Source organism: Mustelus asterias, chromosome 5 (genome assembly GCF_964213995.1).
Source record: "Mustelus asterias chromosome 5, sMusAst1.hap1.1, whole genome shotgun sequence".
Taxonomy (NCBI): Eukaryota; Metazoa; Chordata; class Chondrichthyes; order Carcharhiniformes; family Triakidae; genus Mustelus; species Mustelus asterias.
In genome coordinates, this window is record NC_135805.1 from 21,341,273 (window position 1) to 21,362,797 (window position 21,525).

Here is a 21,525-nt window from a genome sequence, read left to right on the forward strand (position 1 = left end):
CCCTCCACTTCCTCATCCAGGTCATTTATGAAAATGACAAACAGCAAGGGTCCCAGAACAGATCCCTGGGGGCACACCACTGGTGACCGACCTCCAATTAGAAAAAGACCCATCTATACACACTCTCTGCCTCCTTTGGGCAAGCCAGTTCTGGATCCACAGGGCAGCGGCCCCTTGGATCCCATGCCCTCTCACTTTTTCGAGAAGCCTTGCATGGGGGACCTTATCGAACGCCTTGCTAAAATCCATATAAATCACATCTACCGCTTTCCCTTCGTCAATGTGTTTAGTCACATTTTCGAAGAACTCCACCAGGCTCGTAAGGCACGATCTGCCTTTGACAAAGCCATGCTGAGTATTTTTGAGCATACTAAACCTCTCTAAATGCTCATAAATCTTGTCCCTCAGGATCTTCTCCATCAGCTTACCAACCACTGAGGTTAGACTCACTGGTCGGTAATTTCCTGGGCTATCCCTATTCCCCTTCTTGAAAATAGGAACCACATCCGCAATCCTCCGGCACCTCTCCCGACTCCATCGACGACGCAAAGATCATTGCCAGAGGCTCTGCAATCTCTTCCCTCGCCTCCCACAGTAACCTGGGGTACATCCCATCCGGACCCGGCGACCTATCTATCTTGATGCCATTACAAAAGCAGGGAAGTCATGCTGGAGTTGTATAGAACTTTGATGAGGCCACAGCTAGAGTATTGTGTGCAGTTCTGGTCGCCACATTATAGGAAGGATGTGATCGCACTGGAGGGGGAATAGAGGAGATTCACCAGGATGCTGCCTGGGATGGAACATTTAAGTTATGAAGAGAGGTTGGATAGGCTTGGGTTGTTTTCATTGGAGCAGAGAAGACTGGGGGGCGACTTGATTGAGGTGTACAAGATCATGAGAGACATGGGCAGAGTGGATAAGGTGCAGCTATTCCCCTTAGTAGGAATAATGTTGTTGAAGGCTGAGCTGTAGTCAATAAATAGGAGTCTGACATATATGTCCTTGTTATCCAGGTATCCCAAAGTTGAGTGTATGACCAGGGAGGTGACGTCTGCTGTGGAATGTTGTGGCGGGAGGCAAACTCTAGTGAGTCCAGGCAATCTGGAAGACTGGAGTTGGCGTGAAGCACTTCATAATGATCGATGTCAGCCACCAGGCGGTAGTCATTAAGGCCGCGCTGCCTGGTTTTTCTTGGGTACAGGGATGATGGTTGTCTTCTTTAAACAGATAGGAACCTCAGATCAAAGTAAGGAGAGGTTAAAAATGTCTGCGACTACCCCTGCCAGGTGGTCCACGCAGTATCTGAGCTACTGCCTGTATCCTAACTCGCACCAAGTCCCATTCGCCCATCACCCCTCCACCCACAAATCTACACTGGCTTCTGGTTCAGCAATGCCTAGATTTAAAAATTCACAACCTTGTTTGCAAATCTATACACAGCCTCACCCTTTCTTATCTCTGTAGCCTCTACAGCCCCAAAACCCCTTTAGATCTCTGCACTCCTGCAATTCTGGTCTCTTGTGCTTTTCGATGTTCTTTGCTCCACCGTTCAACTGTGTAGGCCCCAAGCTCTGATAATTCCGAGCTAAACCGCTCAACCTTTCCCTCCTTGAAGATGCTTTAACAGCTGCCTCGCCTGTGCTGATACCTCCTTATGTGGCTCAGTGTCAAATTATCTTTGATCACTCCTGTGAAATTCCTTTAGACACTTTACTGCTTTACGCAAGAACACACAAGAAATACAGGTGCTATACAAATGCAAGTCGTAATTGTTATGAGAGAAGATTCTGTTCTGTGCCAGCGAGTGTTGAGCTCGTAAAACTCTACTGCACCTCTTGCTGTGCTCTAGCTAGTTCCCATTAGCAATTGCACACCAATTTAACCTCAATTCTGAACTCCAGTTCTTTTGGGCAAACCTAGTTGTTTCATCACTTGTTTTTTTTTTATTCTTGGTGGCACACAATTTTCTTGGCATGACCTCAATCATCATTCCTTCCTGCATGGCTGCCTTCTCCCTCCGCACCCATTGTTTTGCAGTTGTTCAGGTTTGAAAGACTGTGTTCTGCTTCAAGGAGTCTGACCTCAATTACAGTCAACTTGTTTCCAGCAGTGTAAGTAGGGCCGGCACCGATTCTAATTTTTTTTTTTGGTAATATCTTCCTCCGACAATGCAGACAAATCACCCAAACCACCCGTAAAAGTTAACCCAACAGTTCAGAAAAGTTGGCAATTCAGGCGTGACCCTGATTAGGGACAGGGTTCGATTCCCGGCTTGGGTCACTGTCTGTGCGGAGTCTGCACGTTCTCCCCGTGTCTGCGTGGGTTTCCTCCGGGTGCTCCGGTTTCCTTCCACAGTCCGAAAGGCGAGCTGGTTAGGTGCATTGGCCATGCTAAATTCTCCCTCAGTTGTGCCCGAACAGGTACAAGTGTGGCGACTAGGGGATTTTCGTAGTAACTTCATTGCAGTGTTAATGTAAGCCTACTTGTGACACTGATAGATAAACTTTAAACTGATTACCAAACTATGTTGTGGAAGCAAATGGTCACATAAGCTTTGTAACTCGAGCCATAGACAGGCACATTTTTTCACTTGCACTGGAGGGGTATATTGTTTTCTTTATTCTTTCATGGGAACTGGGCATTGCTGGCTGGGCCAGCGTTTGTTGCCCATCCTTCATTGCCCTTGAATTGAGTGGCTTGCTCGGTAATTTCAGAAGACATTTTCTGTAAAGAAACTACATTGTTGTGGGTCTGGAGTCACATGTAGGCCAGACCAGGTAAGGACGGTAAGATAAGATTTCCTTCCCTAGTGAACCAAATGGGTTTTTGCAACAATCGACAATGGTTTCATGGTTATCATTAAACTTTTAATTCCAGGTTTTCTTTAATTGAATTCAAATTCCACCAGCTGCCGTGGTGGGATTCGAACCTAGGTCCCCAGAGAATGACCTTGGGTTTCTGGATTGCTAATCCAGGGATGATACCACTACACTACTGCCTGTCAAGGACAGGAGTGTGCCATTCAGCCTCTCATGCCTGTTTGGCCATTCAGTTTGAGCGCCAGAGTCCAATAACTTAGCCCTATCTTCGTTCCATATTCCCTGACATCTCTACATATGCATAAAAGAATAACTAAAATAAAATATGATGAGGTGAATCGAACTGCTGAAGACACAAGGTCGCTCGTGCACTTGAGGAAGTTGGATTAGCTGCATGCTCTGCTGGAACATTTAGGAATTTGTCAATACAAAAGTTGTGCATTCTCATTAACTTCAAATACTAATTCCTCACTATTAAAAGATTTGTTTTTTTACAGGAAAAACACCACAGCGGACAGATATCGCTTCCACAGTAGTTAGCTTAAGTAGCTCATGTTTTATCAAACTGCGTTCCCCCACTTCACCCCAGCCCAGTTTATAGGCACTCTACTCCAGCCAGAATCCCAGCAGCATTGATTCCCTCCTCTTTACCTGGTCTTGTCCAACCCTCTCTGTGCATAACAGCAGTGTTTTTAAGTATTTATTTTTAATGTATTTATTAGTGTCACAAGTAGGCTTACATTAACACTGCAATAAATTTACTGTGAAAATCCCCGAGTCGTCACATTCCGGCACCTGTTCAGGTACACAGAGAGAATTTAGCCACTGCACCTAACCAGCACGTCTTTCGGATTATGGGAGGAAACCGGAGCACCCAAAGGAAACCCGCACAGACATGGGGAGAATGTGCAAACTCCAAACGGTCACCCAAGCCAGGATTTGAACCGGGTCCCTGGCGCTGTGAGGCAGCAGTGCTAACCACTGTACCACCATGTACCCCTCTCCCTCTTCAATCTGAACTTGTTGATGAGTTGCCAGACTGGATTGAAGTTGCATTTTCCTGCTTGTTCCTTTGCTCAGCAAAGCCTCAAAGCTTCACCAAATACAGTACCCCTCACCCCGATATTGACACTACTGAGCGTGCTTGGATGCAGTTTCAGGTGGCGGTTTAGCGATTACTTTCGTTTTAAATCTTGTCAGTGCTAAACCTCAGGAGGGCGCAGTAGGTGACAGTGTTTGTACATGTATATTGCATTTCTTTGGAAAAGAGATAACAATGTCGAGATGTTGATCTGAGACAAGGGAGCTTTCCAAATTGGCTCGCCAACTGAGCACTGGACTTGCAGTACGTCTGTTCACTGCGTTGCAAAAGCACAGGCCTTCATTACTATTTGGTTATTCCAGCCTGTGGGGAAATAACAAGCAGAGCAAAATCGCTACCTCCTTTCTAACATTTCAATTCTCACTGTTCCGACTTAAAACTGCATTGTGCAGTCGGGGAGAGATCAGCTGACCCATTGCTACAAGTTGCATAAATGTGAGGGGCAATGCGTCAGAGAATCTTCCAGCGCAGAAGGAGACCATTCGGCCCATCATGATGTGCCATCTCTCTGAAAGAACATATCCAATTAGAATCATAGATCAATACAGCACAGAAACAGGCCCTTTGGCCCATGTGACCATGGTGCCCTCCCAGCTAGTCCCAATTGCCCACGTTTGGCTCATATCCCTCTAAACCTTTCCCACCCATGTAGTCAACCAAATGTTTCTTAAATGTTGCTATTGAACCTGCCCCAACCACTTCCTCTGGCAGCTCATTCCATATACGCACCACCCTCTACATGAAGAAGTTGCCCCTCAGGTCCCTTTTAAATCTTCCCCCTCTCACCTTAAACCTACACCCTCTAGTTTTCAATTCATCTTCCCTGGGAAAAAGACGATGTGTGTTCATCCTATCTGTGCCCCTCATGATTTTATACACCTCAGTAAGGTCACCCCTCATTCTCCTACATTCCAAGGAGTAAAGTCCTAGTCTGGCCAACCTCTCCCTATGATTCATGCACATCAGTCCTGGTAATTTCCTCATTAAACCTTCTTCGCGCACTTTCCAGTTTATCAATGTATTTCCTGTAACAGGTGACTGTACGCAATACTCCATGCGCAGCCTCACCAATGACTTATCTAACTGTAATATAATGTCCCAACTCCTATACTCAATGCCCTGACTGATGAAGGCCAGTGTGCTTATTCACCACCCTGCCTACCTGTGACGCCGCTTTCAATGAACCATGTACTTGTACTCCTAGTCCCACTCTCATGTTCTTTCCCCATGGCTCTGCAAATATGTGTATGCAAATTTTTCAAAGTTGCCATTAAATCTACTTTACCAGATCGCCATAAAACAGTGTAAAATTACTCGTTTCCCCTGTGGCCTTCTGCCAATTACCCTAAATCTATGGCCTCTGATTTCTGATCACCCAGCCAGTGGAAACAGTTTCTCTCAACCTACCTAATTCTACTTTGGAATGGAACACCGATATTAAATCCTTCCTTAATCTCCACTGCTCTAGGAGAGCAATCCATGTGCCATGACATTTAACAATATGGATTCCCAATCTCGCAAGAACTAATATTTGGAGGTTTCTCTACTCCAGCAGTTGCTTTGGCTCGCATAGTTTGGTATGGATGTTAATTTGGTACATTGATCTCCATGTTCCACCATAGAAACGTAGAAACTAGAAGCAGGAGTAGGCCATTCGGCCCTTCGAGTCTGCTCCACCATTCATTTTGATCATGGCTGTTTATCGAATTCAATATCCTGATCCCCCCCCTTGCCCCCATATTCCTTGATCCCTTTATCCCCAAGAGCTAAATCTAATTTCTTCTTGCATTCAGACAATGTTTTGGCCTCAGTTATGTTCTGTGGTAGTAAATTCCACACATTCACCACCTTTTGGGTGAAGAAATTTCTTCTACCTCAGTTCTAAAGGGTTTACCCCTTATCCTCAAACTGTCATTAAACTAAACTGGTGCAGATTCCAGGCTTCCGATGAAATATATTGATTTGATTTGATTTATTAATGTCACATAGGGGCGGCACAGTGGTTAGCACTGCTGCCTCACAGCGCCATGGACCCAGGTTCAATTCCCAGCTTGGGTCACTATCTGTGTGGAGTTTGTACATTCTCCCCGTGTCTGCGTGGGTTTCCTCTGGGTGCTCCAGTTTCCTCCCACAGTCTGAAAGACATGCTAGTTAGGTGCATTGACCCGAACAGGCGCCGGAGTGTGGCAACTAGGGGAATTTCACGGGAACTTCATTGCAGTGTTAATGTAAGCCTTACTTGTGACTAATAAATAAACTTTACTTTACTTTACATGTATTGGGATACAGTGAAAAGTATTGTTTCTTGCGCTCTATACAGACAAAACATACCATACATAGAGAAGGAAAGGGGAGGGTGCAGAATGTAGCCTTACAGTCACAGCTATGGTGCAGAGAAAGATCAAATTAATATAAGATAGGTCCATTCAAAAGTCTGTTGGCAGTGGGGAAGAAGCTGTTCTTGAGTCGGTTGGTACATGACCTCAGACTTTTGTATCTTTTTCCCGATAGAAGGAGGTGGAAGAGTGTGTGTCCAGGGTGCGTGGGGGTCCTTGATTATGCTGGCTACTTTTCCGAGGCAGCGGAAAGTGTAGACGGAGTCAACGGGTGGGAGGCTGGTTTGTGTGATGGGACTGGGCTTCATTTACGACCCTTTGTAGTTCCATGGTGCCCACTAAAACTTGGCCAAAAATTCCCAATAATACATTTATGCGCTCAAGGACTTGTCCCAATGCCCTGGCCAACGTTCTTCCCCAGCGCAGCACAAAACTGGACCTTCATCTCATTTGCTGAAAGTGAAATTATCCTCCATCTGAATCAAGTGCCCCTTTACAACAGTGACTAAACTTCAAAAGTAATTCATTGACTGCTAAGCGCTTTGAGATGTCCTAAGGGTGTGATTAGGTGCTTTATATAAATGTAAATTCTTGCCTTCATTCCCAGATGCGATCTGTGTCTGGAGAGATCAGTTCGAGCTGTATGAAAATAGCTGAAGTGGTTACAGAACTGTCACTAGTGGTGAGAGCAATTTGTGGTGATAAATATACCTAGTGACAGCATTGATTAAACAATGCAAGAAGTACCTGACTTCAAACTAATAGGGACATTGCACACCAGCGTTGCAAACAAGAAGCACACAGAAGGAACAATTACATCTTGAACTTACTGTATGGCTGGCTGCATAGGTGTTTTATATCGTTCAGATAGATAGCCCCATTGCAGTGATTGGATTTGCATTTCTATCCCAGTATAAGGCTATTTGAATGTGATTTACATATTAATAACATTTCATTTGAGTATTGAGCCTTGAACATGTTGGAGAATGGTGCTATGGAGCTGAAATCAGATACTCTGGAATTTGGGGAAGAGGAGGTATAATCACCCCTTCCTCTGGATCCTGATGGTTATCTGTGATTCCTGTGGATGTATGAGTGTATGGATGTCAGGGGTGATCATGCTTGGGGTAATGTACTGTAAACTTTACTATTGAGGCTCCTGGATAGGATCATTTACACGAGGTTTCCAAGGGTGTCTAATTTCAGAAGGGAAGGCGAGAAAATATGTTTAAAGACAAGAAGCTTGCGCCAAAGAGACAAGTGACCAGGATACTCAGTAAAGCTCAGGGGGGTTATCACATAATGATGATGTCACTTGACTAGTAATCCAGTGACACAGAATTGTTATGGTGCTAAAGGAGGCCATTTGGCCCATCGTATCTGTACCGACTCTCTGAATGGGTAACTCAACTAAGTACATTCCTCACCTTCTCCCCATAACCCTGTACATTTTTCCTTTTCGGATAAGTCTAATTCCCTTTTGAATGCTTCAATTGAACCTACCTCCACCACGCTCACAGGCAGTGCATTCCAAACCCTGATCACTCACTGTATAAAGAAGTTTCTCCTTGTATCACTTTTGCTTCTTTTACTAATTACATTGAATCTGTGCCGCCTCATTCAAGAGTGGGAGCTCCATTCAATCTAACCTTGTCCAGACCCCTCTTCATTTTGAATACCTCTATGGAATCTTCTCTCAGCCTCTTTTCTCTGGGGAAAGCAGTCCCAACTTTTCCAGTCTATCTTCAGAACTGATGTTTCTCATCCCTGGAACCATTCTCATGAATCTTTTCTGTGCTCTCTCTAATGGCTTCACATCCTTCCTAAAGTGCAGTGCCCAGAACTGGATGCGGTACTCTCGCTGAGACTGAACTAGTAACTTTTACAAATTCAACATAACCTCCGTGCTCTTGTGCTCTATGCCCTTATTAATAAAGCACAGGATACTGTATGCTTTATTAACTGCTTCCTCAATTTGTCCTACCACCTTCAATGAGTTATCCACATATGCACCCAGATCATTCTGCTCCTGCACCCACTTTAGGGTTGTACCCTTTATTTAATATTGTCTGTCTATGTTCTTTCTATCAAAATGAATAATCTCACACTCCTCTGCATGAACTTCATCTGCCACCTGTCCACAACTTGTGTATATCCTTTTAAAGTCATACGCTATCCACCTCACAATGCTTCCAAATTTAGTACTGTCTGCAAATTTTGAAATTATGCCCTGCACACCAAGGTCCAGGCCATTAATATACATCAGGAAAAGCAAGGGGCCCAACACAACTAGGAAACTCCACTACAAACCTCCTCCCAGCACAGAAAACATTTGTTAACCACTACTTTCAATGTCTTGTCGCTCAGCCAATTCCTTATCCGTGTTACCACTGTCCTTTTTTTTCCATGAGCTATACCTTTGCTTAGATGTCTGTCGTGCAGAACTGTGTCAAATGCCTTTTGGAAGTCCATGTATAGCACATCAACAGCATTGTCCTCATTGACCCTCTTTGTTACCTCTTCAAAACCATCAACATATTAGTTAAACATGATAAAAGCATGAGGTGTTAGCACAGTGGTATGCAGTCAGGAGTTAGTTGCCCTGGGAATCTGCAACATTGTCTCCAGACCTGCATCAAGTCTCATGGCATGGCATCTCTGTTAGCAAGGGAAGGTATTCCATGGGAATTGACTCGTGTTAAAACTAATTCCATTCATACATTTCTTTGCAACCTGGAAAGCTTCCATCAAGTTGTTTTTGAGGCTATGTGGTTGACTGGATCAACCATTTATTCTTGATGCAATGCAAAGACTAAGAGATCTAATTATGTAACCTCAAATTCAGGTGTCACCTTTTTCTCAATTATTCATGTTTCCATTCTGCTCACTGTTGTTGGCCCAAAGCATGGGCCATCATTGACATTTAAGCTTCCTGTAAGGCCTTAAATTCTGCACAAAAGGAAGTTTCAAACTAGATTTTATTTACAGCATGAGCGAGTGACCGGATTGGGTTTCTTTTAAAGAGTAGTGGAAATAAAAGTTCTGCAAATGGAAGAAATCTTGATAAAATCAGGATATTGCATGGCCAGTGTGCTTGCCACTGTAAGAGAAGATGGACTACAATCCTCGGTGGAAGTCCTGCCAAAGGACTTTATCTGTACTAATCATCGTTTTTTTTTTCGATGTGATGCCTGTTTCTGGAACTTTTTAGCTTTCAGTTTGTGGATCCAATGGCCTAGGAGGGAGTGCAATGCAGATTCAGTTTGCACAGTGCTTACTTAGCACTGTTGCCTCACAGCGCCAGGGTCCCAGGTTCGATTCTCAGCTTGGGCCACTGTCTGCGGAGTCTGCACGTTTCCCCCGTGTCTGCATGGGTTCCCTCCGGGTGCTCCGGTTTCCTCCCACAATCCGAAAGACGTGCAGGTTAGGTGCATTGGCCATGCTGAATTCTCCCTCAGTGTACCCGAACAGACGACGGGATTTTCACAGTAACTTTGTTGCAGTGTTAATAAAAGTCTACTTGTGACACTAATAAATAAACTTAATACAGGGGCTTTGAGCATTACATTATGAAGACAGATTGCATAAATGTGGCCTGTATTCCCTTGAGCATTGAAGATTGAGGGGTGATCTGATCAAGCTGTTTAAAATGCAAGAAGATTGGATAGAGTCAACAGACAGAAACTGTTTGGCCTATGAGAGAATCATGAACATGACTTTCAAATTAGAGCTAGATATTCAGAAGTGAATCAGAATGCATTTGATGTTGAGGGATTTAGAGCTACATCAGGTAAGTAGTGTTGAGTTATAAATCAGCCATATGTATTCTACTTAATCACAGATTAAGCCTGAGGGGCTGAATAGCCTACTTCTGTTACTGTGCTTATACAGATCTCAATTGGAGCATCAGGGTTCTCTATAATAAGCTATAATTGGCATTCAGCTATGTAGTTAAGCAGCCATTTTGGCCCATTTGGCCATCTAGGATTTAATTTTGATGCCGGCAGCAAATAGAGGTCTATCGCTTTTCTGAATTCTTCCCAGCACGCTAAACTTACTCCAGTTGTCATCCATTTTTCCTAATCTATCTCCAGGTCCCTGCACCTTTGTGAAAAGCGCTTTCCACATGAGTTGGGCTTTCATCAGATATCCTCTCAGTCTATAAGACTTCTTACTTCTACGTCTCTAAGATTGGTCCATACTCTAGCATTCTAAAAGCGACAGCTGCGGGGATGGTGCATGTGCTCGCTCTGATTTTCCAAAATGCCTTAACTTCAGGAATGGTCCCATTAGGTTGGAAGTTAGCAAATTTACAAGAAAGGAAGAAAAGAGAAAATGGAATTACAGGCCAGTTAGCCTGACATCAGTTATAGAGTCATAGTCATAGAATTATAGAGGTTTGCAGCATGGAAACAGGCCCTTCGGCCCAACTTGTCCATGCTGCCCTTTTTTTTTCAAACCCTAAACAAATCCCAATTGCCCGCATTTGGCCCATATCCCTCTATACCCATTGTACCCATGTAACTAAATGCTTTTTAAAAGATAAAATTGTACCCGCCTCTACTACTACCTCTGGCAGCTTGTTCCAGACACTCACCACCCTCTGTGTGAAAAAATTGCCCGTCTGGGCACTTTTGTATCTTTTCCCTTTCACCTTAAACCTATGCCCTCTAGTTTTAGACTCCCCTTTGGAAAAAGATATTGACTATCTACCTTGTCTATGCCCCTCATTATTTTATAGACCTCTATAAGGTCACCCCTCAGCCTCCTACCCTCCAGAGAAAAAAGTCCCAGTCTGTTCAGCATCTCCTTATAACTCAATCCATCAAGTCCCGGTAGCATCCTAGTAAATCTTTTCTGAACTCTTTCTGGTTTAATAATATCCTTTCTCTCATAGGGTGACCAGAATTGCACACAGTATTCCAAGTGTGGCCTTACCAATGTCTTGTACAACTTCAACAAGACATCCCAACACCTGTATTCAATGTTCTGACCAATGAAACCAAGCATGCCGATTGCCTTCTTCACCACTCTGTCCACCTGTGACTCCACTTTCAAGGAGCTATGAACATGTACCCCTAGATCTCTTTGTTCTGTAACTCTCCCCAACGTCCTACCATTAACTGAGTAAGTCCTGCCCTGGTTCAATCTACCAAAATGCATTACCTCGCATTTATCTAAATTAAACTCCATTTGCCATTCGTCAGCCCACTGGCCCAATTGATCAAAGTCCTGCTGCAATTGGAGATAACCTTCCTCACTGTCCACCATGCCACCAATCTTGGTGTCATCTGCAAACTTACTAACCATGCCCCCTATATTCTCATTCAAATCATTAGTATAAATGACAAATAACAGTGGGCCCAGCACTGATCCCTGGTCACAGGCCTCCAGTTTGAAAAACAACTCTCTACAACCACCCTCTGGCTTCTGTCAAGAAGCCAATTTTGTATCCATTTAGATACCTCACCCTGGATCCCGTGGGATTTAACTTTATGCAACAACCTACCATGCGGTACCTTGACAAAGGCCTTGCTAAAGTCCATGTAGACAACATCAACTGCACTGCGCTCATCTACCTACTTGGTTACCCCTTCAAAAAACTCAATCAAATTTGTGAGACATGATTTTCCACTCACAAAGCCATGCTGACTGTCTCTAATCAGTCCTTGCATCTCTAAATGCCTGTAGATCCTGTCTCTCAAAATACCTTCCAACAATTTACCCACCACAGATGTGAGGCTCACTGGCCTGTAGTTCCCAGGCCTTTCCCTGCAGCCCTTTTTAAACAAAGACACAACATTTGCCACTCTCCAATCTTCAGGCACCTCACCCATGACTATCGATGATTCAAATATCTCAGCTAGGGGACCCGCAATTTCCTCCCTAGCCTCGCACAACGTCCTGGGATATACCTCATCAGGTTGTTGGGAAAATGCCATACTATGCATATACTTACTAAAGCATTGCTTTATTAAAGGGAAATTCTTTTGATAAATGTATTAGGGTTTCCTGAGAATATGACCAATAGGGTAAAGAAAGGGGAACCTTTCTTTTTAAGTTAGCAGGCAGAGTGAAGAGTGGAGTAGTACAAGGATCATAGCTGCGTGGGTCATAGCTGTTTACAATCTGTATTAATGCTGCTGCAGAATTCCCTATTTTCAACAACCTAGGGGCTACCATTGTGCAGAAACTGAATAAGAGCAATAATAATGGTTACAAGAGCAGGTCAGTAGCTAAGATTCCTGAGGAGAATAACACCTCCTGACTGCTCAAAATCTACCCACCATCTACAAGACACAAGTTGGGAATGTGTTGCAGTACTCTACACTTGCCTGGACGACTGCAGCTCCAACAACACCCAAGAAGCCTGACATCATCCAGAACAGCTTGATTGGCACCCCACCCATAAACCTTCACTCCTTCCACCATCGACGCACAGTGGCAGCTGTGTGTACCACCTACATGATGCATTGCAGGAACTCACCAAGGTTCCTTCAACAGCACCTTCCAAACCCATGACCACTACCATTCAGAAGGACAAGGGCAACAGACACACAGGAACCTGTGTCTGCTGGTCCATACTCTAGCATTCTAAAAGCGATAGCTGCAGGAATGGAATGGTGCATGTGCTCGCTCTGAGCACATGCACCATGGAAGTTCCTCTCCCAACCACACACCATCCTAACTTGGAAATATATTGCTGTCCCTTAAGTTCTGCTGGATCCAAATCTTGGAACTTCCTAACAGCACTCTGGGTTTACCTGCATTACGTGGACTGCAGCAGTTCAAGAAGGTAATTCACTATCATCTTCAGATGGGCATTTATTAGGAATGGGCAATAAATGCTGGCCTCGTCAGCGATGCCTACTTCCCAAGAATGGCTTTTTTTAAAAGTTGAGGCCAAATCATTGTTTCATAAAGGTTCATCGTAACTTCTTTTCTTTTGTCCTCAATGCCTCTCTTTATAAAATCCAAAGTCTCATTGACTTTTTAACCACATTCTCACTGTCCTGCCTCCTTCAACAGTTCGTGCACATTTACTCCAGGTGTCTCTGTCTCTGCACTGTTGGGATATATATCTTCAAGAACTGTAACCTCCACACTCCTGTCTATCCCCGAGAACAAAAGACAAAGATAAGTACAGCACAGGAACAGGCCCTTTGACTCTCCCAAGTGTGTGCCGATCATGATGTCCTAACTAAACTTAAAAAAAAGCCTTTTGCCATTACTCGGCCTCTCTATTCCCTCCCTATTCATCTACCCGTCCAGATGTCTCTTAAATGTTGCTAATGTGCCTGTTTCTACCACCTCTGCTGGCAGCACCTTCCAGGCACCCACCCTCTCTGCGTAAAAAAACTTCCCCCGCGCATCTCCCTTAACCTTTCCCCCTCTCACCTTGAATCTTTGTCCCCTTGCAATTGACACTTCCACCCTGGGGAAAAAGCCTATGACTATCCACCCTGTCTGTGCCTCTCATAATTTTTTAGACCTCTATCAAGTCTCCCCTCAACCCCTGTCTTTCCAGTGAAAACAATCCTAGTTTATTCAACCTCTCCTCAAAGTCAACACCCTCGAGACCAGGCAACATCCTGATGAACCTTCTTTGCGCTCCCTCCAAAGCTTCCACCTACTTCTGGTAGTGTGGTGACCAGAACTGCACACAATACTCCAAATGCAGCCTAACCAAGGTTTAATATAGCTACAACGTGATTTGCCAACTATTGTACTCAGTGCCCCGGCTGATGAAGGCAAACATGCATATGTTTTCTTAATCACCTTGGCCACTTTTAGGGAACTGTGGACCTGCAAGCACAGATCCGTCTGTATGTTAATGTTGCTAATGGTTCTGCCATTTACAGTATAATTCACACCCAAATGTGGCCCTCCAAAATGCATCACCTTGCATTTGTCCGGATTAAACTCCATCTGCCATTTCTGTGCCCCCAAGTCTCTAATCCATCTATATCCTGTTGTATCCTGACGATCCCTGGCACTATCAGTAACTCCACCAATCTTCGTGCCATCCACAAATGTTCTAATCAGACCACTCCACATTTTCCTCCAGTTCATTTGTATAGACTACAAACAACAGAGGTCCCGACACTGATCCCTGTGGATCCCCACTGGCTTCAGATTCCCATTCTGAAAAACACCCTTCCATCGCTACTCTCTGGGCCCGATTTTACCAGTACGTTGTGCACGTTTTCAGGTGCAAAAACTTGGTAAAGTCGAGTGTGAGGCGAGTAGCGTGATCCACGTCGGTTCCCCCTTTACCAAGGCCCGAAAATGGCCATGATCAGGACCGTGCCCAAAACAGGCCCGACGGCTAATTAAATGCATTCCATGTATTTAAATTGACTTAATGGGCTGCACACCCAACCTTACTGGCACCTCTCCCTTTCCACCGCGTTCGTCCATCCAGATTCGATGCAAAACAGACATAGAGTCAAAGTCATAGAGGTTTCAGCTTTGTCCAAGCCGCCCTTTTTTTTTAAAACCCCTAAGCTAATCCCAATTGCCCGCATTTGGCCCATATCCCTCTATACCCATCGTAACCATGTAACTATCTAACTGCTTTTTAAAAGGCAAAATTGTACCCGCCTCTACTACTACCTCTGGCAGCTTGTTCCAGACACTCATCACCCTCTGGGTGAAAAAATTGCCCCTCTGGACACTTTTGTATCTCTCCCCTCTCACCTTAAACCTATGCCCTCTAGTTTTAGACTCCCTTACCTTTGGGAAAAGATATTGACTATCTACCTTGTCTATACCCCTCATTTTATATACCTCTATAAGGTCACCCCTCAGCCTCCTACGCTCCAGAGAAAAAAGTCCCAGTCTGTTCAGCGTCTCCTTATAACTCAATCCATCAAGTCATGCTCCACAAAAGTTTGATTCGGGCGCTCCAGCTAGTGAGGAGATAAGTGCCAAGCATCCGGTGGCTCTCTGCTTGAAATCGGTGGGGGGGAAGGGGGTCCACTGCCACTCTGCCTGAGATCAGTGAGGGGGAAGGGGGGTCTGCTGCCAGTCCGGAAGAGATGATTAATGGGAAGGGGGGGTCTGCTGCCACTCTGGCTGAGATCAGTGAGGGGAAGGGGGGCGTCCGCTGCCACTCTGCCTGAGATCAGTGAGGGGGAAGGGGGGGCCGCTGCCACTCTGCCTGAAATCAGTGAGGGGGAAGGGGGGGGCGCTGCCACTCTGCCTGAGATCAGTGAGAGGGAAGGGGGGGGGCGCTGCCACTCTGCCTGAGATCAGTGAGGGGGAAGGGGATGGGGGCGCTGCCACTCTGCCTGAGATCAGTGAGGGGCGGGGGGGGGCGGCCCGTTATCGGTCTGGGTGGCGGAGGGGATAAGGGGGTCAGTAATGATGGGGGGGTGGGGCAATGTCTGTGGGGGCCAGGGGGAGGCATTATCCAGAGCGGGAGTGATGTGGCAGGGGAGCCGCATTCTATCATTTTTTTGTTCTGCGTATGCACAGTTGGAGGCGCCGATCGGAGCTGCAGGGTTTTGGGTGCATTAAGCCTACCGGTTTTTGCAGTGCAACGCGATTCGGAAGTGCTGATATTTTTTCAGGCAGAGTGCGTATTGGGGCGCCTGAGAACCGGTCTAAATGTTGGATCTGAAACACTCCCAGTTTCAAGTCCGCCCAGTAGTTAGAATCAAAATGTTAAAATAGGGCCTCTGTCCTCTATGACCAAACCAGTTCTGTTTCTATCTAGCCAGCCCACCCCAAATCCCATGTGATTTCAGTTTTTGTACCAGTCTGCCATTTGGGACCTTGTCAAATGCCTTGCTAAAGTCCATTTAAACTACATACACACCCCTTCCCTCATCAATTATCTTTGTCACCTCTTCAAAAAACTCAATCAAGTTGGTGAGACATGACCTTCCCCATACAAAACCATGCTGCCTGTCACTAACATTTCTTCCACATGTGCACATATCCTGTCCCTCAGTGTTTTCTCCAAAAGCTTTCCCACCACCGGTTTATAATTTCTGGATTACCCCTGCTTCCTTTCTTAAATGAGGGAACAACATTGGCTATTCTCCCGTACTCTGGAACCTCGTCTGTAGTCAAAGAGGATATGAAGATTTCTGCTTCACCCCCTTGCTTATCAAGTTCCAAAGACCCAAGACCTTCTGGTAGCAAAATATTTTGCCTCATCTCTGTCTTAAATGAGTGCCGCCTTATTTTTAAACAGTGACCATTAGTTCTAGATGGTTTCTACATTGTTTCCACATCCATCCTGTCAAGACCCCTCAGGATCATATATGTTTCAACCAAGTTACCTCTTACTCTTTTAAACTCCAACAGAGATCAGAATGTCCAGTCTTTCCTCATAAGACAATCCGCCCATTCCAAATAGTCTGGTCAGACCCCATTTGGAGCAGTTTTGGGCCCCATGTCTAAGGAAGGATGTGCTGGCCTTGGAAAGAGTCCTGAGGAGGTTCACAAGAATGATCCCTGGAATGAAGAGCTTGTCGTATGAGAAACGGTTGAGGACTCTGGGTCTGTACTTATTAGAGTTTAGAAGGATGAGGGAGGATCTTATTAAAACTTACAGGATACTGCGAGGCCTGGATAGAGTGGATGTGGAGAGGATGTTTCCACTAGTGGGAAAAACTAGAACGAGAGGGTCCAACCTCAGACTGAAACAGAGATGAGGAGGAATTTCTTCAGCCAGAAAGTGGTGAATCTGTGGAACTCTTTGCTGCAGAAGGCTGTGAAGGCCAGGTCATTGAGTGTCTTCAAGACAGAGATAGATAGGTTCTTGATCAATAAGGGGATCAGGGGTTATGGGGAAAAGGCAGGAGGATGGGGATGAGAAAATAAATTAGCCATGATTGAATGGCGGAGCAGACTCGATGGGCCGAGTGGCCTAATTCTGCTCCTATGTCTTATGGTCTTATTAGTCTAGAAAACCTTCTCTGAACTGCTTCCAATGCATTTGTCGCATTCCTGAAATAAAACCTACCTCTCGCTGTCCTAATAGCTCCTTTTTTTTTCAGCGAAATGCCTTGGGAAATTTTGCTATGCTAAAGACACTATATGAATGCAATTTGCATAATTCTAAGCTTCCCACAGAATGACACTGATCAAGATCATATCCAGGTTTCCTTTTCGCTCTTACTCAGTAGAAATTGAGAAGTTGGCTGTGTGATATCAAAGTGAAATATGGAATGAGCTGGGTAAGGGCTTTGAAAAATACACTATCTGCAGCTCCTGTCAGTCTCTCCATATCTGCATCTGTTGTGCTCTGCATAAGAGCCAGACATTGTTCCCTTGTTATCACAATCGTAGTTCATTATCCAGAACTGCAATGGCAGAATGAAACATGTAGCAAGAGTCCTGCCTTTACAAGCAGCACACACTCATTAATTCACAGGACACAGTATTAAAATATTATTGCATGAACTGAAGATTAACACTTTTTGGTAAACTCTGGGGTCGCCTAGGTGAGGGGTGCTGATACATTTTAGGAAACTATTGTCGGCATCAAACGCTCCCTCAGTCAGTTAACTAACGCTAGGACGGCACAGTGGTTAGCACTGCTGCCTCACAGCGTCAGGGACCCGGGTTTGATTCCCGGCTTGAGTCACTGTCTGTGCGGAGTCTGCATGTTCTCCCCATGTCTGCGTGGGTTTCTTCCGGGTGCTCCAGTTTCTTCCCACAGTCCAAAAGACGCGCTAGTTAGGTGCATTGGCCGTACTGAATTCTCCCTCTGAACAGGCGCCAGAGTGTGGCGACGCGGGGATTTTCACAGTAACTTCACTGCAGTGTAAGTAAGCCTACTTGTGACACTAATAAATAAACTTTAAAACTCTTATCATACCCTTCAACCCCAACCTCAATTGGGTGCACCTCACTGCACCAACCTGACATTTATGTGTTTCCAACACCAATCATCCTTGAGATCTCTGGCAGTGAAATTTTAACAGTTCCATTTCCACAAGGATCTACATGTCACTGTCCAAACTCTCTAAGGGACCTTACAACCAACACAGAGGACAGCCTTCCTCCCATCCATCGAGACGGGATTTACACGCTCCTGCGCTGGTGGAAAGCTTTGTAATTTTTGGCAGAGGAGTTTGAGGAGGCATTTGCCGCTATCTTGATCAGACAGTCAGGAGTTACAGCACTGTAACGGGGCGGTGCAGTGGTTAACACTACTGCCTCACAGCACCAGGGACCTGGGTTTGATTCCTGACTTGGGTCACTGTCTGTGTGGAGCCTGCACGTTCTCCCCGTGTCTGCGTGGGTTTCTTCCAGGTGCTCCGGTTTCCTCCCACAATCCAGAGATGTGCAGGTTAGGTTGAATGGCCATGCTAAATTGTCACTTAGTGTCAGGGGGACTAGCAGGGTCTATACGTGGGGTTACGGGGAGAGGGTGGGTGGGATTGTGGTCGGTGCAGTCAATGGGCCGAATGGCACTGTCGGGATTCTATGATTCACTGAAGGAGGCTCCTGAATGGTGCACTCCAATCACACTCTCTTTTCCCTTCTCAAATATTTTTTCCCTTTTCAAATACTTATCTCGTTGTGTTTTTAAATTACTTTTGAGGGAGGAAGCCAAAACCAGAGGCCAGAAATATAAGATAGTTACGAACTTCAATTGGGAATTCAAGAAAACTTTATCCAGCGAATGCTGTCAGTGAGCTCTCCAGTTCAGCAGCTCCTGTGAATCAGACAGACTGAACTCCTTTACTGGCCTGCTGAGGTTAATGGAAAGCTCTGTTAGGGCACCAGGTTCCAGCCACTGGAAAAACCTTGTTTGTTAAAAAAATATATAGATTTGTCAAAATATTGATTTATTTCAGTTGCAGAGCTGCAATGAAGAAAAATAAATTGCGGCTCAAAGGGGCACTGTGTTTCCATGTTTCTTTCCAAGCTGTGGGATCTAACTTGGTTAATTCGCAAATAACTGTTAAACATCTTCGAGTACATTTTTACCAACGAAGTACATCTGTGGTAATCAATTATTTGAATGCACGGGTCAGGGGAGTCCTTGGGTTCATCAACCACATTTCTTCATTTTCTCATCATATCTCTTGTCGTATCTATCTCTAGAAATGCATTGTGTTGCCATTTGAACCCTCCTGTACTGTTCACTTTGGTAGTCTTAAAAGTAATTCATTGGATCCTGCCATTGCTGGCTGGGCCAGCATTTATTGCCCATTCCTAATTGCTCTTGAACTAAGTGGCTGACTCAGCCATTTCGGAGAGTTTAAGAGTCAACATTACTGTGGTTTTGGAGTTGCATGTAGGCCAGACTAGGTAAGGATAAGAACGTAAGAACTGGGAGCAGGAGTAGGCCATCTGGCCCCTCGAGCCTGCTCCGCCATTCAATAAGATCATGGCTGATCTTTTCGGGGACTCAACTCCACTTACCTGCCCGCTCACCGTAACCCTTAATTCCTTTACTTCAAAAATCTATCTATCCTTGCCATAAAGACATTCAATGAGGTAGCCTCAACTGCTTCACTGGGCAGGGAATTCCACAGATTCACAACCCTTTGGGTGAAGAAGTTCCTCCTCAACTCAGTCCTAAACCTGCTCCCCCTTATTTTGAGGCTATGCCCCTAGTTCTAATTTCATCTGCCATGGAAGAAAAATAATGATGGAAGATGTCCTTCCCGAAACAATATTAGTGAACCTGATTGGTTCTTATGACAATTGACAATGGTTTCATGGTCATCATTAGACATTTAATTCCAGATTTTTAAAAGTTGAATTTAAATTTCACCATCTGCCGTTGTGGGATTTGAACCCGGGTCCGCAGAGCACTAACTTGGGTCACTGGATTACTTGTCCAATGACAATACCACGCACGCACCCCCACTCCCATGCTAAATTATTACCAAACCTGCATCCCTGCAAGATGAAAACATTCTGTTTGACTGCCCACTTTTCAACTTGCAAATGCTGAACTTGTATCTGTGGTATCCAATCCCCTCGCTTTAGTTAACAATTCTGCTATTGAATGAGATCACGTTAATTCCCCACCAAACTGCAAGGTTTCATATCTGAGTTACTGGGTCTCCTAACACCAACATGCGCGACCATCCCGCATCCCCAACTCCAATTACCAATTCTGTCTGCTCCATTGGGGTAGGACTTTATCCAAACCTACCTGGTTTCCCGCCTGATGAAGCCAACGTGTTCTCCAGAGATGAACCTGAGCACTGTTGCGTGGCTGGTTTTAATTTCACACAAGACAATTTGGACATTGATTTTGCAATTCATTTGAAATGACTTTCTCTCTATGGAATTAACTGCTATACAGTTTCAGTGAGCAAACAACAACTGAATAAGCCTGACACGAAACATGTTAATCCTTTTTGCTTCGCTCCCTTGAATAGAATCCACTCTGTTATCTCCGTGCCCTAATCAAGAGGGAGTTGAGGATGGTGCAGCTTCTTCAGTGAAAGACCAGAGGGAATGTAACGACTCTCCATCTAAAGATTCAACTCCAGGTATAGCTAATTCAGATACATCGCCACGTAGCTTAGTACATTTTTTTTTTTAAATGCTCTGGTTGGAGAGCATTTTTGTATAAAATTAATGGAAGAGACACTGTTCCATCGTTCCACCAACTTTTTGCGATAAAAGTTTGGTGAAGTTGAAGTAATGTGTATTTAACACAATAATGCCATATAAAATGCTAAAGGGGATTGATAAAGTCAACATTGACCAGATGTTCTCTCCCTTGTGGGACAGTCTAAAACAAGAGGTCATAGACGTAGAGTGAGAGGAGGTAGGTTCAAAACTGAGCTGAGGAGAACGTACTTCTCTCAGAGGGTTGTGAATCTGTGGAACTCACTGCCCCGAGCGCAGTGGAGGCAGAATCAATCACCAGATTCAAGAAAGAGATAGATATGTTTCTGAGGAAAAGCGGGAAAATAGGCTGTGGGGAGCAGGCAGAAAACTGGAGTTGAGACCAGGATAAGATCAGCCAAAGTCATGTTAAATGGCGGAGCGGGATCGTAGAGCTGAATGACCTACTCCTATTCCTTGTTCCTATGTGTGCTGCACCTGACTTAGCAGCACTAAGTGCTATTGCAGGACTCCCTGTCTGCAGTTAATCAGTAATGATATGCCACATTTAACCCAGCAAGTGTCTGACTGACATAGAATTCTAGAACCTCACCCATCACCACCTCCCCCATCAGCTATCCATGCCGACAGAGTCAGAAAAGAGATGTGTTTTTCCCATTGAGTTGGCTAAATTCAGCCAAGGGTCTATCAAACTTGAACAAGTTTG

General features: G+C 44.9%; 1 protein-coding gene across 2 annotated transcripts in view; it reads left to right on the forward strand.

Moving 5' to 3' along the window:
* Positions 1-21,525, forward strand: part of slc4a1ap (solute carrier family 4 member 1 adaptor protein) — a 164,300-nt gene that overhangs the window by 126,725 nt on the left and 16,050 nt on the right. For both annotated transcript variants that reach the window (XM_078212238.1, XM_078212239.1), the window contains one exon: positions 20,624-20,737. In XM_078212238.1, coding sequence (XP_078068364.1) covers positions 20,624-20,737 — 114 coding nt within the window. The remainder of the gene's footprint in view (positions 1-20,623; positions 20,738-21,525) is intronic.